The 18961-nt window shown below is 40.3% G+C and overlaps 1 protein-coding gene across 1 annotated transcript in view; it reads left to right on the forward strand.

The window, feature by feature from the left end:
* Nucleotides 1-18961, forward strand: part of FOCAD (focadhesin) — a 2336882-nt gene that overhangs the window by 1122780 nt on the left and 1195141 nt on the right. Inside the window, exon 11 of the mRNA XM_044060381.1 lies at nt 515-775. Coding sequence (XP_043916316.1) covers nt 515-775 — 261 coding nt within the window. The remainder of the gene's footprint in view (nt 1-514; nt 776-18961) is intronic.

The raw sequence follows: 18961 nt of genomic DNA on the forward strand, positions 1-18961 counted from the left end.
ATTTTTTTTACCTTTGGCTTTAGGTGATCTTGTTGATTAGGGAAAACTGTAGATCTTCATAGCTGTTTGGACAATTGGATCTTTATAAGTTTTCTGATTCAGACAAAATATGCATCAGGAGGCTTAACTTAACACTTTAAGTTAATGAATTTAACACCAATAAAATAAAATCTTGAATCCTCTATGAAGGCATTTATTCATGAATTTAAATCCATATACTATTTAAACATTTCTTGTATTTTTAAAGAATGTTAGATTTTGTTGTAACTTTCTCTTTATAATAATTATGAAGCAGACTTATGATCATTAATTAATTCTCTGTCACTACTGGAAACAGACTTCTGAAAACAAACTCAAGTTTGCACCTCACTACACATAACTTCTAGAACATATATCAAGCTCTTTTGCTGATAATTGTTTCAAAGTTAAAAGGCTATTTTATGTAGGTGGCTGTATTTTCTTGTATTCACTATTAAAATACTTACTTGCCCTTTTTTTTTTTTGTCTTTTGAAGTCTTCGGCAAAGCTTCAGCTTCCTGTTACCACATGGTGGAGCAGTGTGTTTGCTACATGGCGGATCTTGTGTACCTTCCAGGAGAACAACAGTACTGTAGGTGATTGGCTGTCTTCTGTCAGAACTGCACTGAGTTTGAGCACCAAAGTCTCAGAACATTTTGCGGTCCTTATTGCATACCTTATTATAAATGAAGATGGTGAGCAGCTTCGTCAAGCTCTTAGTGTTGCTACTGAACTAGCAAAAGCAGATTCTTCTCAGGTACGTTTTTTCCTTATTTTATTTGCTGTTGAATTGGACATTAATTAAGCTAGTGTTGGTGTGCGATCTACTACGTAATTTAGTATACAACTGCAAGCTATATTTTTTTACCCTAGTCCAAAGTTTGCTCAACATGCATACTTTGACCTGAATAAATGGTATTTGAGAGTACAGTTCACACAAAGATCTGTTTGCCAGGGACTCGGGCAACTACAGAAAAGGGCAATGTGGATATCAGCTGACAACAGGAGCAAAAAAAATTGACTTCTGTGTGTTATTTGGTCACTGTACTACTCAAACTACACAGAGATAACAAACCGTTGTAATAGCTGTCATGCAAAGACACTTGAGTTTCATTCTTTTTCTGATCAGTCCTGTAGCCAACTGAACTCAGTATGTGAAAATGGAACTAGCCAGATTGTGGAATATCTGGTTATAAACCTTGAGTTGTTCCAGATTTGCAATATAAAGTGTAGAGTAAGAGGTCAGGAGTATGATCTTTATGTAAAAAGTGATCATGAATTAAAATGCAAACTTCATGTAAACAACTTGGGTTTTAGAAACACGTCAGACACCAAAAATTAAAAGTAATTACATGTCTTAGCAAGCAGAACTACAGGCAGCTGCCTGTAAAAATCAATGAATATCCTACAAACAAGCTATTTAAACACAGGGCAGCTTCATTTGTGTATCATTCAACAGAAGGAGTACAGTTCAAGTATGTTGTTTACTCCAACAGCTTGAGTTGGACAGATGGAATCACCTCAAGAAATACTATTGTGAGACGGACTTAAACGTGTCCTGGGCCATCAAATATGCAGTTTGTAAAAGTTAATTCATTAGCTCCAAAAAGGGAACGCTGCATGGACACAACCCCCCCCCCCCCCAACAAGATGCATGTTCACACTGTCTTCCCATCTCCCTAGTACTATGAATGGGAGTTTTGACTTTTTTCCCCTTCATCGATTTGACATTTGGTGGAAATGGATCCCTTTTATGGACCCAATACTATAACAACAGTGCTCATTTTCAAGTTTTTTTACAGCTCAAAGTCTAATTTCAGATTAGGACAGTGAATATCCAGAGCAAGTGGATTGTCTGCTGTGATTTTGTTAGCAATTTTCAAGGGCATGTTACACTTTACTAAATTGTCTTTGAGTGAATTTGGTATTGATTCTGCATCTGTCTTTCCTATCTCACATACCACAGTACAAGCTTTATGAATCTCACACAGTCATGCCCGACCTACATCCTGAGAATGCTTTATTATTATTGAGTACAATTCAGATTTTTAGATTTGTTGCAAGGTTTTCCCCAATAGTCTGTCTGTAGTATTTCCTCCTTTTGTCAGAGTCCTGGAGAGAGAGGCTGTACATATAAAGACAATGTATAAAATAAGTAAGATAATGTGCAAAAGTGGGAAAAGGGGGGTGATGGAGGAATGGATAAAAGGCAATAAAACTCAAAACAGCAGAAATAACATTCTGAAATTATATGTATTGTAGCATAATAAGTGGATAAGAAGTTGTTACAATTAGAAATAAATGGCTGTATATTACTATAATAGTTACTGCAGAGTTTGTTTTGGATATGTGGAGATTTGTGGAAAGGGAAAGTAGAAGTAAGTCAACATAAGTAGAAAGTTACAGTGTAGGATGTTAGTAGTTATAGATGTAGATATTTCTTTTAGCAGTAGGCCAGAAGTGTGTTAGAAGTGTGAGGGATGGGACTGGAAGAGGATAAGAAAAGGAAGCAGTGCTAAAGGTTGGGTATCATGTTATAGTATAATTTATTTCTGATGCTAGTGCATTACTATGTTGGGTCCCTCAGAAGGTAATATAATGTATTTTTAAGAGTTTTCTTATATGGGAGCAGTTGCAGTTTATAAGTGTTTTGCTTGCGTAAGTATGCATTAGGGTTTGGTTTTAAATCGAGAGAGATTGAGTTCCTTTACTTTGCAACACGCACAGAGTATAAGATATCAACATGTTGGTTATGTTATTTTAATTTGTGGTTTTGAACTTGATATAAAAATCCGTTGTCTGTTTTGATTATAACTATTGACTACAATGGTAATTGCTGGACATTTGCTTGGTTTATGAATGATATTGTGTGGCTTTGAGTTGCACAATGATTAGGTAATTTTGGAGTCCACCAAATGTGTTTTAGAGCCTTGTAGTTTGTGTGTATGGAGGGGGTGTTGGCTACATTGGCTGTGAATTTTGCAATTGCATTACAACATTTGTGCATTTGTTTTTCATTTTTTACTTTTGTAGGTTTGTTAGAACTGGAGGTGCACGTAGGATAGTTGGAAGTAAGAGTGACTGGGCAGTCTATATGTTTCACTGAGAGAGTAGTGTCTGGTGTCATGAATGCCCAAAACTGATGTACTGTAAAATCAGAGACATCTCTTCTGCTAAAGACTCTTGTGGAAATATTTTTTTTACATAAAACTGTGGAGACTGACAGGACTGTCCCTTTCTTTACCCTCAAACTTCTTAAGGTCAGTAATGTGAACAGTGTATATCATTGCAAAAATGCATGCTTGATGGCCTGTTACTTTGTTGTACTTCTTATAGACAGCTAACTCAGAAGATTTAATGTCCTATTTCTGTTTTTTTTTCAGTGCAGCCTTGCAGCATTTCAAAGCTTAAGAGTCAGTTTTGTTATAAACTCAAATTTTGTTATAAACAAAAATTAGGTTTGGCCCCTAAGACCAACATTTATTTATTTGACATTTGTTGACCGGGATAGTGCAACTGCCCTTTTTCAGTGGAGGCCCAGAGAGAAAAGCTCCACGGTGCAATTAAACAAAAAATACAGAATTTGACTTAATATACAATAAAACTACAGTAAAATTACAGGATTATAGTAGAGGACAAAATATATATACTAGAGTAAATGAGCAACTGTTCTTTTAAGTACAAGTTAAAAAATCGGTTAGAAAAACATTTAGAATAAGGTATTTATCTTGAGGCAGGTAGTGACAATAAGTTCGAAAAAGAAAATACCATAATGATAGTCCTCCATATAAAGAACTGTGCTTTTCAAATGTTTGTTTTGCCGCAATAGTATGTGAGAGTGTTAATTATGAGGCATTGCTGGTGAGATATAGGCATCATGTTACCAGAAGTTAGGAAGTGAAGAGAATGATTAGAAGTAGGTGACTGTTAATTTATTAGGTGGTTAGTGTTATAGAGAGATAAAGACGGGAATGGAAGAATAGGAAAGGAGAGTAAAAAAGGTAATGTAGGAGAGTGGGAAGGGTTCCGGTGGGGTGATTGCAGAGACAAGACCAGGTGCTGTTTAGGTAACGTTTAAATTTTTTTTGGATTCATGGACACAGGAAATGCTTCTGAGGGTTAGAGGGAGCTTGTTGCATGATAAAGTAGAAAGGTAGCTATAAGGATTCTATCCAATAGATTTTCTTGGCTTGTGACTGTGTAAGAGACATTGATCAGAGTTTCTCAGGGATTGAGGGGGTTGTAGAGGGAGACAGGAGAAGATAGGTTTGGCAGAAGGAGGGCTTGTTCAGGATAGAATTGATGATTTGAAGTTGCGTAAATAAGAGTTGATTGGGAAACTCAAACCAGTTGAGAGTGTTGAGAGCATGACAGTGGTGTGATTTTAAGGACAGATTAGATACAAACCTACTTTGTTGTAGGTAGTTTCGAGCTTCGAGAGGTCTGCAGGTTAGTTAAGATTTGTGAGCCATAGAATAGGTGAGGGAGAAGGTAAGCTTAGGCTAGTGAAATTCTGGAGTCAGATGTGAAGAATCTTTTATTTCTATACAGAAGGCCAAGCTTTTGGTGGGTTTTCTTGATACAGTGAAGTACATGGAGGTCAGATTTAAGTTGGTCATTTGTGATTGCTTCAAGGAGTTTGGTGTGGGTATCGACTGTTATAGTGGTGTTGTTAAGGGAAGAGATGGTGAAGGAGGATTTAATATGGTAGAGGGGATTTAGGGAGGAAGAGAAGAAGAATAGTCTTTTTAGGGTTAAGTATGAGGTGGTTGTTGGAAAGCCATTTTTCAGTGAGGTTGAAAGATGTTTCTGTCAGGGTGAGCAGGTCAGAGGAGTTGTCAGCAGTAGAGATAATTTAGGAGTCATCTGCGTACTGTTGTACGAGGGATGACTGAGGACAGGAAGAGTGAAGTTGGTTAGTAAAGATGTTAGAGAGAAGGGGGCCTAGAACTGAGCCTTATGGAATGCCCATTTTGATGGGGAGATGAGGGGGATAAAACAGAGAGCCATTTGACAGATAGCTGTCTTTCCGTGCAGTAGCTGTTAAACCAGGAGATTGTTGATGGGAGATATTAAGTTGAGACAGTTACGAGACAGTTTGGAGAGGATGGAGTGAGAGACAGTGTCAGTCTTTGAAGAGACCTAAGAAAATCTAAGAACATTAATTCAACTTGTGAGGTAGTTTATATAACCCAAAAGAGAATGAGGCGTAAATGGGCAGAATTGTGCCAAAAAAGCCACATCAGCAAGATTAATGAAAAAGAAGGCTGGCTCATGGTACCACATTAGAAACACACTTTAACTGCAAAATAAAATGAAGTAAGCATCCATATGCTTTCATGTTGTTGTTTCTTTTCAGCTTTTCCCGGTTAGGGGTCACCACAGCGGAACTCCGGTCCGCTAATGATTGGTAGTTGATTTGTCGAGTTGTCAGTCTGACTCCCAATCTTAAGCGAAGGCACGCCCATTCACACATGTCTTTCTGAGGCCACTCGACCGTGGGGAGGACATGCAGACTCCACACAGAAGGCACTCCAGCCGAGAATTGAGCAGGAGAACCTCTTGCTGTGAGGCAACAATGCTACTGCTGTACCACTGTGGCTTTCTCATATGCTTTCATGTTATGAAACATTTTTCAAATGTTTAATGCAGAAACAGCACAGAGACATTTTATAAACTATAGACTGAGTAAGATAACATGACATAAAAAAACCCCACAATAAACAAAATGAAATGAAACAAAATTCAGTGGCTTTTTCATAATGACATGTTTGAAGGAATATTCACTATTAAGATCTGGAAATGCATATACTGTTAAATGAGGGATTTGCTTATAGTTACATATTCCTGTTTCAGTAGTAATAATACCCCATCCTTGTTTCAAAGACAATTTCAGCAACCAAAATACCGTGTATATTTTTTATTGCATTTTATTTTGTGGTTGTTCAAGTATTTTCTAGTGTGTTAAGAGCCAGCCTACATTTTTTTATTACTGTACTTTACATAAGTAAGGTGCTGAGACCCCCCCCCCCCTCGCCACAAAAAAAAAAAAAAGAAAGAAAGAAAAAAGATTTTTTGTTTTTAGTAGCGGAATGTCAAGTGCTGTTTCACTAAGGTCATTTAAGACAGGCAGTCATGATAGTGACTGCTCTGTCAGGCATCAAATCCTAGTAGAAGTATTTCTAGCTAACTCTGTAGCTGGGGATGCGGTCATCTTTTGTGAACATTGACATTAGCCATTTGCATACCTGACTTAAAACCTTTCTGCCATCAGCTTGCTGATATCAGATTCTCATAGATATTTCTTCAGTGTGAAATCAACTCCTTTGCTTTTAGTTTAAAAGCACATATTATTTTGTCTTAACTATTTTTTGTATGGCCTTGATTTATATTCATCATCTATACATTATCTAAAAGAGTGGCTTCAGTTGTTAGAGTGTAGTAAGATGGCATTTGTTTGAGTCTTAAGACTGAATGTATATTACCTCCTTGACTTTTTGCAGAATAGCTTAGTTATAAGGTAAATAGTTATGAATGGGGGGTGTATCTTGTAGATTATAGTTTGATTCTTGACAACCTGTTCTTTTTGTTATGCTAGTGTAATCAAGTCACTGAACCATAACAAGTTGGAGTCACCTTTTGAGTCACTCATGAAAACAGTTTTTTTGTGTTTTTAGTGGGTCTTGTGCGTTTAATATGACGTAAAATAAAATGAAACATCATTGATGCTGGCAGCTGAAGCAAGTCACTCCATAGTCTTGGATGCTTCTTTTTTAATAGTTTGCCAGTAATCCAGTCTGTGTGTGGGTGATGGCCATAAAAGAAGGATTTCTTCTGTCCTTGATGAGCCACATACCCAGTTACTCATGTTTTTTGTGAAGGAGATCTTGTCAGCGATGATTTCCTTTTTTTCATATCACCACCTCTGTGGATTGCCACTGCTTTTTATGAAGAACAAGGTTGCATGCCAAAATAGTCATTGACTAGCCCACCTTCTCAGCACATACAAAGTCGTACGTAATAGTATTTTTTGAGTCTTGCGAGCATGCTGGTCTAAACATTGCACCCTATATGAAATGACTGTATTCCAGGCAAGCTGGAACATGTCCAGCAAGCGAAGCTGTTTATGCATGCACTTTCAGATACAATGGCAGCCTGTTAAGAATAAAAAAAAAATTCTCTAATTTCTTGTTGCAGTTTTCTGGTAATGGTCTTACATAAGGTTAAGATTATGTTAAATGACAGTAAACTCCTCCTTTAGAAGGTATTCGGAAAAGTCCCTAGGTATGGGTGTCATGGTGCCAGGGTAGTTATGATGTAGTAGATAACATGCAGTGTTAGTGTTATTCCAAACACCTCAGTGCCGTCTCTTTCATTTACATACAAACATACAAAAATGCTGAGGAACATGAACCCTTTCACATTTGTCCAAAAGACGCACTTAGTGTTGTACAGTAGTCTTCAACACACACACACACACACACACACACACTCTTTATTTTCTTTCACTGTCATAATCTGTCACAGAAATCACTATGCCTTTCTATTTAGGGACTCCCATCCTTTCTGGAGAAGTTGGGTAAAACATTATTCTGATGCTATAGGATTAGGATTGGCATTTCATGCATGTAGTTTTGTTTTGAGGATGACATCTCGGACCTTTAAATGGGTTGCTTGGTAGTTTTAGGTCTTTTTATTGATTCACTTTTCGTGGGATGCTTCTTCAGATGAGAAGAGGATTCCTTTCCGACTGCATTGGAGGACGTAGTGCACTCACTAATAACAAAAGATTTATAATATCCAATTCATTACACTGCATTCAGTGCATGAAGGACCAGACAACAAAAACTCATGACGTACATGCATACCTGCTGTTCTGGATATTACATTTTAGTGGTGAAACAAAAATAGTAAGACTTGTAGGTAAGGTAAGACCTAAAAATCATTATAGACTGTATACACCCCCCCCCATAAGTATTATGATTAAATAGTTTAGTCACAGAGGAGTAAATGTCAAAAGTAGTAAATTAAAGCTTTATCACTACCCATTTTAGAGGTGCACAGAGGTGTAATGGTAAGTGTCACTGCCTCAATGCACTTTCAGCTCAATTCTGTCCAGTAACAGGTCAGTGGGTTAGAGGGGTACCACCAAACGAGTATACCACAGAATTTTCTCAGAAATTGATTACCAGGTCACATTTTTTCAACACCAAAACAAGACATCTCTTAGGTCATGCCAGTTTTAAAACCTTGTGGACATCAGACAAAATGAACCAAGTCCAGAGAAGGAGAATGGAGTAGAGTTTTATTCAAGACTTTTCCTCTAGTAAGGAAAGAAACATAATGGAAACCAACGTGAACATGTCAAATCTAATTGCATTTATTAAAAAAAATAAAATAACTCAAAATAGATGAATAAAATCCTGATTTACAGCCCTGTGTGTTGAATTTGATTACTGACTTGGGCACTTGATGTTGCAGGTAGGGAAGGTGGGGACTGTAGCCCAGCTGGCCTTCACTGCTGCTCTTCTGATGCTCCCTTCACAGAGAGGGAAAACGTGAGGATGTGGAGAGCAAGTGCAAAAAGAATGTAGGTGTGGCTGCCCAATCTGATGATGATAGCCCTGTCATCGCATGTGGAGGAGTACACGCGTCTGGACAGAGGGGCATAGGTAGTAATGCAAGTGCTCATGCTATCAACAGGGAAGAGGTTAGGCTGTTCATGATAATAATGCCTCACAACTGGGTTGACAGGGAGGGCACAGACAGCACCAACAATCATCTGCTTGTATGACAGCCACTCCCAAGGTGGCTCTTGTCTGAGTGGATCTGAGGAATGAATATTCATCTAGTAGGGAGGGAACTTGATGTTTGCCAGGCATAGGGGGGAGAACTGTATAATAAAAATAAGTAAAGACATGAACAGTGCACACCATTTTAAGTCTGCAAAATTTTTACTCCTATAAATTGCTTCTCTAGTGACACCAGACATTGAGGTTGCCTACTTTTACATGGCAGTTTTGTCCTCTGATGGATCTGTTTTCATCTCCACCTAAATAAATTAACTTTCAGTGTTCTGCCCAGCTTACCTAGGAAATATACCATCTTAGTTTCTTGGAACCAGGGTGTTGGAATGCCTTCTTTCCAGCTTCTTTGATACCATATGTTCTTCAGAGGGTAAAAAAAAGAGAAAAATAAAAACCTAATTATCTTTTTCTCTAGCTAATGCAACCATTTTTCACTGTTTACATCAGAATCCTTGGCAGGGCCAGCAAATGTTTTAGCCAGTGAGGAGGGAAATTTTCCACCTTTCAACGTGGGGGATCTCAAGTTAATTTCCAAGTCATTTGTTCCCTAGTGAGGCATTAATCATTTTAAAGGAAACGAAAAGACCAAATTTTTAGAACATTTTATCTCCCTGAGTGAGTTACATTTTCCATTTGGTGGTAGAATGTCTATAAATGTAGAGCTGACATTTCCTTGAATATTATGGTATCTGGTGTGTTTATGATTTATTTGCATCTTAAATTTATCTTTCAGGCTTTTCTGCATGTGTGCCTGTAGTGCCTCTTTTAAATGCAATTAGTCATTGTACAGTGCCTAAATGGTATTTTGTGTTCAAGTCCATGCAGAGTGTATAGAAGATGACAGGTTTTCTGTCATTGTTCTGTGTAGCAAGTTTTAAGTTTCAGCAAAAAGTAAGGTGAATATTATTTGTCATGCAGTTGCAATTACTCATATTTGAAGGCTGTGGGAATGCCACAGTGTTTGTTGATTTGGTTTATACTAAGGAAGAACCTGCTAATTTTGATGAGATGGAGAGTGAAGCTGGTCATGTGCCATAAGTTTGGCCTGTTAATGACAGTGGAAGCAAAACACTGATTAAATAGGTTTTGCGTCAAGATGTTGCTGCTACAAACAAAGGGATTTTGCATGACCTGTGGCTTTTGTCTTGTCAGTTGAAAAGTTGTGCATGCCAGTTGAAGTGCTAGTGAGGCTGATGATGGCAGTGTAGCAAAGGGCTAACAAGGTGCCCAGTCTTCTCTGAAACCAGTGGCTGGTAAAGTAAGTAATAAAGCATTATAAATATATGGCTATGTGATGTTTATGTATTGAGCAACAGTTTGTTTTCCTTGAGGGCAACACAAGACAGAACAAGATGGAATCTGAGGTAAAGTGAAGTGCTCAAGGGTGTAAAAGATATTGCTTGACTTTGTTAAAACTGTAATGGTGTCACATACTACATTTACAAAAAGGACACTAGGTACTGAAGAAGCAAATTTCCTGTTTATGTGAGTGAGTGGAAGTCTGGGAGACTAAGGATTACATTGGTATAGTTTGTGACATGGTATGAAAAAGTGTAGGTGTTATGGTGGTAGTTGTAATGAGGAAAGAAGCGCACTGTGGAACCAACAAACCTGTCCCTGTCGACTATGGATGTCCTTCAAGAATGCAACTGCAGTCATAACATGTGGGTTGTCCTGCCTCAGGCAGCCCTTGGTCGGCCGGATTCCAAAGTCCGGGTCCGACGTCGGCTGATGTCGCATTTCTCTCCGACGTCAGAGCGGCTGGAGTACATAAGCATCAGCCGACGCCATTTTCTTCAGTCTTTCTTACCGCGCGGTGCCCGAAGCAGAAGCAGTTCGCAAGTGCCGGTCGGTCAGCTCCTGTATTCTTCGATACCGAAGTCATCAAAAAAGCTAAGTACCCCGTTGGGGACCTTTTCTTGCCTCAGCCGATGTCAGAAATTACTGAAAAAGTTAACAATTGTCTTTCTTGTGGTAAACAAATACCTCATAAGGATTTCCACTCTTACTGTCTTCCTTGCCTGGGCTCAGACCACGACGTCTCGGCCTGTGTAGCCTGTGCTCGCTTAAAAAAGCGCACTCTCAGGCGCCGGGCGGAGTTCGCTGAAGATTTTTTTTGCCGATAAATTTGCTTACACCATGCCGTCGGATCTTCCGACATCGCAAACTCCCAAAAAGCGAAAAGACCGGGACCAACATCCTCGGCCCGCGTCTACCACAGACTCCACGCCAAAACCTAGCGCGAGTGCTCCGGTTCCCTCTGAGACGGTCTCTCCACCGCTCCGAACCGAAGACACCGCATTACCGACGACTCCGATTCCGGACATCACTCCGCCAGTTATCGATTTTCCTCCGGATACCGAAACTGAGGAAATGCCCGAGACCATTGCTGTAGACAAGGTCACTCCTGCACGTGGAGCTGCCAGGCCTCCTATGGCCATGTCTATTAAGGCCTACACTAGGGCTAAGGCAGCCAGCAAAACAAAGCATATTACTTCTAAATCCTTACCTCAGCCTACTCCAGAGACACAAATTATGTCCATGGCTGCTGATTTAATTTCCATGATTAGAGGTTCACAGGCCCGTCCTGAGAGAGGATCCCAGCCTCCTTCTGATAAAAGGCCCCGGGTTAAACCCTCTGACCCTATTCCTTCAGATGAAGATTCTGAGAGCTCTGTCCACTCTGATAGCCCGGAAGAGCTCTTCCAGACCTATGAGGACTCGGATGCAGAAGATTCCATCCCCTCGGCCTCCCCTCCTGAGGATATTTCTTTTGGGGGAAGTTCTGCACACCATGAGGGAACTTTTCAAGTGGCAAGGTCAGGAATATTCTGATTCTAGGAAACGCCTTAGGACTTTCCTTAAGAAGTCCCAGCACAGGCTCTTAGCTATTCCTCCTGTACTTGATTTTCTGGATGATTTATATTCTGACTCTAGTGCTACCCCTGATTCTCTTCCTCCTGCTCCAGCCAAGCCAGACAGGTATTACAGGGTCCCAGAAACTCATTCCCATTTATTCAGGGCCCATACTGCTGATTTGGAAACTATTTCACAGGGGCCTAAAGGAGTTTCAGCCTCCACCTCTAAAAATCCATTGCCCTCCAACAGGGAAGCTAGGTCATTAGAGAGATGGGGCAAAAAGGTTTACACATCCACTACCTTATCTATGAGAGCTTTAAATTGTCTTTTTCATATGTTACAATATCAGGATTACCTGTTAGAAGATTTACAAAAAACATTAGCCACTCCTGATCCTTTAGACAGGAAGACTTTGCAGGAAGCTGTACATAACACTCAGCAAGTAAGCAATCACTTCCTGCAGTGTGGATATGATGCACTGGAAGCTTCATGTAGGGCAGCTATGACAGGGGCAGTCATTTGTAGACATGCTTGGTTAAAAGATCAACCTCTACCAGATCATGTAAAAGCAAAACTTCTGGATGCACCTTTGGAAAAGAACAAGCTTTTTGGTGCGAATGCTAAGGATGTGTTAAAGACCATCGAAGAAAAAGCAAAATCAGTTCAGATGGTGAAAGATTTCCTCCAGGTTCAACCCCCCAGATTCAGTAGGAATTGCCCTTCTAAAAACTGGTCCTTTCCTAATCCAGAAAAGTTTCCAAGGGGTAAGAACAGACGTGGCCGAGGAAGAGGCCAATATAGAGGCCCTTACAGGGGACGACAATGGCAGCCAGGAAACCAAAGAAGTGACGCAGGGGTTTCACCTGCCCCACAACCACAATCTCAATGACTTTCCTCTACTACCGCCTACCAGGGAGAAAATAGAAGCTCCCTTGGGCGGGAAATTATCTCTGTTTGCAGAAAATTGGCACAGACTGACAAAGGACAAATGGATTTTGGACATTATAGACCGAGGGTACAAGTTTCATTTTCATACCTTACCAAGAAAACAAGGCATGCCAAACCTACCACAAAACCAGAGGGCAGAGGCTATCAAGCAAATCACTCTGCTTACTTGGATGAAAGCAATAGAAAGAGTTCCACAACAAGAACAAGACCAGGGGTTTTACTCAAGACTGTTCCTTGTTCCAAGAAAAGAATCTCAATGGAGACCAATACAGGACTTGTCCGCATTAAACACCTTTCTCATAGTACCAAAGTTCAAAATGCTGACTCTACAGCAACTCCTTCCCTTGCTGGGCAAGGGGTCTTGGCTGATTACTCTGGACCTCAAGGAGGCATACCTGCATGTCCCTATCAGACACAGCTGCAGAAGATACCTCAGATTTCTTGCAGGGCCAGAGCATTATCAATTCTCAGCATTGCCATTTGGCTTATCTACTGCGCCCAGAGTATTCACAAAATGCCTGGCTTCAGTAATTGTTCATTGCAGGCTCCAGGGGATTACAAATTTACCTGTACCTGGATGACTGCCTCATACAAGCGGACAACAAATTGATGTTGACAAAAAACCTGGATTATGTCATACGATTACTTCAAGCTCTGGGATACACAGTCAACTTCCAAAAGTCAAGACTGCAGCCATCCCAACAAATAATCTTCTTAGGAGCCAAACTAGACCACAGCCTCTCAGATGGCTTACCTGACAGAAGACAAGCAAGAGAAGTTAACTCATTACTTCAAAGGTTTAGCAAAACTCACCCAGATGACTGCAAGGAGATTCCTACAGGCCCTGGGTTACATGGCATCCTGCATTCTCCTGGTTCCATTAGCAAGACTACACATGAGAAAGCTTCAATGGTACCTAAAAAGCATTTGGTCTCAACACAGCAACAACTTGGAGACAATCATACCGCTCATTCCATGCCTACAAAAGGAATTCCTATGGCGGGCCTCGGTGATCCAGGCAAACACAGGTATGTCATTCAAAAAACCACAGATAACACAGACCATGACCACAGACGCCTCAGACCTTGGATGGGGGGCGCACATGGAAGGCAGGTATATACAAGGACAATGGTCTCCAAAGAAACACATCTGCATATAAACCAAAAGGAAATGCTGGCAGTAATGCATGCCATCGAGGCCTTTCAACACCAGCTCCAGCAAGGCCATTTACTGATACGGACAGACAACACCACTGTGATGTGGTACATAAACAAGCAAGGGTGCACCCACTCTTACCCCCTTTGCAGACTGACAATGCATCTTTGGGAGAAATCACTGAGCCTAAACATCCAGTTACAATCCCAGTTTGTTCCAGGAAAAGACAATGTGTTGGCGGACAGCCTAAGCAGGAATTTCACAGATCCACACGAGTGGAGGTTGCATCCGAAGGCCTTCACACAACTCACTTCGACGTGGGGCAAGCCAGAATTGGACCTATTTGCCTCTCACCTCAACCATCTTCTACCAAAATTCTGCACAAGGACATACCATCCAAAAGCTTGGAAAATAGATGCCCTCTCATTCAACTGGAACTCCCTAACAATCTATGCATTCCCACCTCTGCCACTGATGACCTCAGTATTACTAAAGATCAAAGCAGAGAGACCCAAGGGAATCATAATAGCTCTGGACTGGCCAAGACAACACTGGTACCCACTACTAAGGAGCATATGTCACACCAGGAGGTGGGCCCTTCCCCAATGGCCTCTACTTTTGACTCGATACAATTTCGAAACAGTGCATCCAAATCTTCCGACACTGCAGCTAACAGCCTGGGAGATCCCATAAATAACTTCAGCCTATCTCTCTCCAAGGAAGTTCAGCGGATACTAACAGAGGCTCGAAGACCATCCACCAGAAAGGTTTACTTAGCAAAGTGGAAAAGATTCAGCAATTGGAATACCAGCAAGGGACATGATGCATCATTGTTGAACATCCCACTCATCTTGGAATATTTGGCAGATATGTTAAAGAACGGCCTCTCATATTCTTCCATAAAGATACATGCATCTGCTATTTCAGCTAGATACAACACTGATCCTCCTGTTTTTTCACACCCTTTACTAAGGCAATTCCTCAGGGGAATCAAGAACATTAAGCCACCAAGAAAGGCCCCAGTGCCAGCCTGGGACCTCAATTTTGTCCTAGAAAAACTGACTCTACCTCCATTCGAGCCAGCAGCTTCAGTTGACTTGCAATTTCTCTCATGGAAGACAGCTTTCCTGTTGGCAATTACTTCAGCAAGAAGGGTTTCGGAGCTACAGGCCCTAATGGCAATACCACCCTTCATTATTTTTCACAGAGACAGGGTTTCATTAAGGACCAACCCTACTTTTATGCCAAAGGTGGTATCTAGGGTTTTTTTAAATCAAGCCATTCATCTGCCTGCTTTCTTCCCCAATCCTGAGAATAAGGGGGAAAGACTGTTGCATACCTTGGACATTCACAGACAACTTCAATACTACCTGGACAGAACCAAGGCCAGTAGGAAGTCTGAACAACTTTTTGTAGCTTACGCCCCTGCACTCCAAGGAAAAGCAATTTCAAAACAGACTATTTCAAAATGGATTGGGCATTGCATCAGATTGTTATTCCTTTCATGGAAAGACTGTTCCAGCCAATGTCAGACCACATTCCACCAGAGCTACAGCATTCTTAAGAGGGGTGCCTACTAAGGACATTCTAGAAGCTGCTACATGGAGCTCCGTGCATACATTCTCCAAACACTACAATCTCCCTCTATACTCCAGATCCAGAGCAGGCTCTGCTTCGGCGGTCCTGCAGGGTTTGATTGCCACACCATCTTTTTCCTAGAGCATTCCTCCTCCCCCAGCTAAGCTATGGTATGCTACCCACATGTTATGACTGCAGTTGCATTCTTGAAGGACATAGTACAGTTTTGTACCTACCATAAATGTAGATGTCTGATAGACATGCAACTGCAGTCGGATTTTCCCTCCCTCCATACCCCTCTATGCCTAGGGTCCACTCCTATCCCTGTTACTCTTAGCTGGGGATATCTGTTATGGTGTATTTGTTATATTGCTCATTTGTTTGTTTGGAATCCTGTTTTTGTCTTCCAATTTGATTACAGCCTTCCTTGGAGGGCACCTGGCATCTGGGGCAAGAAACACTGAAGAAAATGGCGTCGGCTGATGCTTATGTACTCCAGCCGCTCTGACGTCGGAGAGAAATGCGACATCAGCCGACGTCGGACCCGGACTTTGGAATCCGGCCGACCGAGGGCTGCCTGAGGCAGGACAACCCACATGTTATGACTGCAGTTGCATGTCTATCGGACATCTACATTTATGGTAGGTACAAAACTGTACTTTTCTCAACAACTGTATTAATACAAAGGCTGCAGTTTTTGTTTATTGTCGAGGATTTTTTTGCATTACATTTTTTGATTGTCTTTAAGTTGGATAAGATGCAGTTGTATATCACTGTGAAGTTTGCAGTTGCCTCATTTCAAGCAGTTTCATAGTTTTAAACTTTGGAAGTGGAAGAGACTGATCTGACAAACCCTTCTGCACTGGTGGAACTGCAACATCTGTAGATGATGACAAATAGGAAGAACAGAACTGTCCAAAAGAAAACGCACTGATTGTGTGTCCTGCAACTGGATTACATGGGCCAGACAGGAGTTATAGGCCTTCAAGACGAGACATCTTGAATATTGATTACATGTTTAATAATGCATTGTAGATTCAGAAGGTAGCAAAGCAAACATTTTGCAGAACTGGGGCAATGTACCACTACTGTTTTAATTATGGATGGAGTAGAGCCAGCTGTTATTTAACAACTCTAAACTGCATTAAATATTGAGTTCACCAGTACATGCTTTTCAGGATAAAATCATGTAATTGTCATATGAAACACACTATTACAGTGTCTGTCTGAGATTTCAAATTGAAATTTATATAATATAGGCAGGCAAATTGTTGGAAAGTTTGATGTTTCTGAACACATGGTACCTGTATGAGAGCGATTTTGACATTATGCTAATGGCATTTGATCAGTATTTATGGTAATGACTTGTTAAAAGTTTTTCAGTAGATAAAGAGATGGTATGATAATTAGTACACAGTTGTTAAACAGTGATAGGTTTCTCCAAGTGTTTTTTAATACAAATTGTCATAGTTGAACTACATTCAAGTAAGCTGAATCTAATAACAGACTGGTGAAAGGTGAGCCTTATGATGTTAGTATTAAAGTATGTATGTAATATCCTTAATGTTGAGGCTGCATGTTTAGAATAGTTTGTGTTCTGAGCTATGTTTTGATTTAGTAAAAGTAAAATTGTGCAGCATTTCTGAGTGCAATTAAAATTAGTGTTTGGAATTAAAGAGCAATGTTAAAGAGTTATAAGTAATTATAATGTATATTGTTTTAACATGTAAAACTTTGACTGGCTAGCCCTCTGGTTATGAATAATATATGTATACATTCTGTGATGCAACTTCAAGAATGTATGTCTTTTTTTTATTTTTCTAAAGGCATAATAGATTGACTGATTTTCATAAGTAGCCCTTTTTGTGTGTTTAAAGATGAAGTTCGGTATAGTATTAAGTGGCCAGATGTTTGAGTGTTTCGGTGAAACAGAAGAACATGTGGTTATTAAAACATGGTTGAAAGTATCTTTGAAGTGGGAACTTTTTGTAATGCTTTATTGTATGCTTTACCACCACTGATTTTCCCTTAATATGACTTGGTCAGATTGCCCTTTGATTATGTATAATTTAAACACGTCATGAGGATGCATGCATGGAGGAGTTGAGCCATGGTCTCAGGACATATTAGTATAGCTGTAAGGAGTAAATTTTTAGGAGAAACGTATTGCGTAAATGGGCAGTTGTGGCTGACCTTTAAGTATTGGCTTGAATTAAGTATTATGAAGAGTTGATAAAGTTGGGTGGCAAAAAGTACATTTACAAATGAGTGAAAGGAATAAAAAGTTATGTACTGACCATTACGTTCCATGTTTGTTGTCCATATCACCTTCATTCTTTGCTGGTTGGGTTCGGAACCAAGAAATTGTGCTGACTCTGCCTATACTAAAGCTCGAGAGCTTCCACTTGTTCGAGGCTATACCCTATCCCATAATGCTTAGGGAAGATTACCCAGATCTTGTTTGCAATTACTAAACAGAGTAACAGTTATATGCATATATACAAAAGTACATACATAAACATGTGCCACCCCGGACTGAAGAAGGGAAACGGAGAACATGAGTTCCAAATCCAATAAAGACCTCTCGATCCTCCAGGAGCGAAGGTTGGGGGAAGGAGCCAAAGGAAGCCCTGTCCTGAGAGATCAAATCTGCTTTGTAATGAGTGATAAGGTATGAGGTTTTACATATGTCACTGCAGCACACATTGAATCCATGGGTAACCTAGCCTGAAAGGCAGACAAGGTTGCAATGGCTCTTGTTGAATGACCTTTTATTTTTCCAGGCAGTTGTCTGTTTTGAGAATTATATGAATAGGTAAGGGCATCAGTAAGCCATTTTGACAGAGTGACTTTTGATACTGGGGCGCCCTTCTTTTTATCTGAAAAGGATATAAACAGTTGATCAGATTTCCTGAATTCTTTTGTTCTGTGTAGGTAGAAACGTAATTGCCTGTGTACATCCAATTGGTGTAATTTATAATCTGATGTTGTAAATCTTTATCCATTCCTTACTGATAGGACTTTGGTTCCGTCCCTCAGAACCGATATGGCCATTTCCAAGCTCGTGCCAGCCAAAGACTCTCAGCTAAGATCTACCCATAATGCCCCTCTCATAGTCTCTCCAGATCTCGTTGGCCATGTTCCTTGTCAGACATGCCTAGCCTGTCTCTCTCAAAGCTAAGTGGAAATTTTGTTTTTTTTGTGTAGTTTTCTCACAAAACTTTGTCCTTTTCAGTCAGTTTCGCTTTTTTCCTTCCCTTGCCTGTAACCTGCTTCTAATTCCTACCCTCTCCCTTTGGTAGTTAACCTTTTACCATTGTTGATACTGTCCCTCTCTTTTGCCTTTGGTACGCCCTCCTTTTACCACTTGTGGTATTTTTAAATACCATCGTTGGTATTCTCTCCTTTCCCTCTTTACCTTCTCAAAAAAAAAAAAACTCCCTTTTCTTTCCCTTGTTATTTCCTTCTGGATAGCTCTTTGTTGTCAGTACTATGTCAGACAAAGGTATGTTGGGGTTTAAACAGTACGACAAGTGTGGGCGAAAGATGCCCAACTCTGACAGACACGCTCTATGCATTTACTGTTTGGGCGTAGA

This window comes from Protopterus annectens, chromosome 2.part0 (genome assembly GCF_019279795.1).
Source record: "Protopterus annectens isolate FY-2018-M chromosome 2.part0, PAN1.0, whole genome shotgun sequence".
NCBI lineage: Eukaryota > Metazoa > Chordata > Ceratodontiformes > Protopteridae > Protopterus > Protopterus annectens.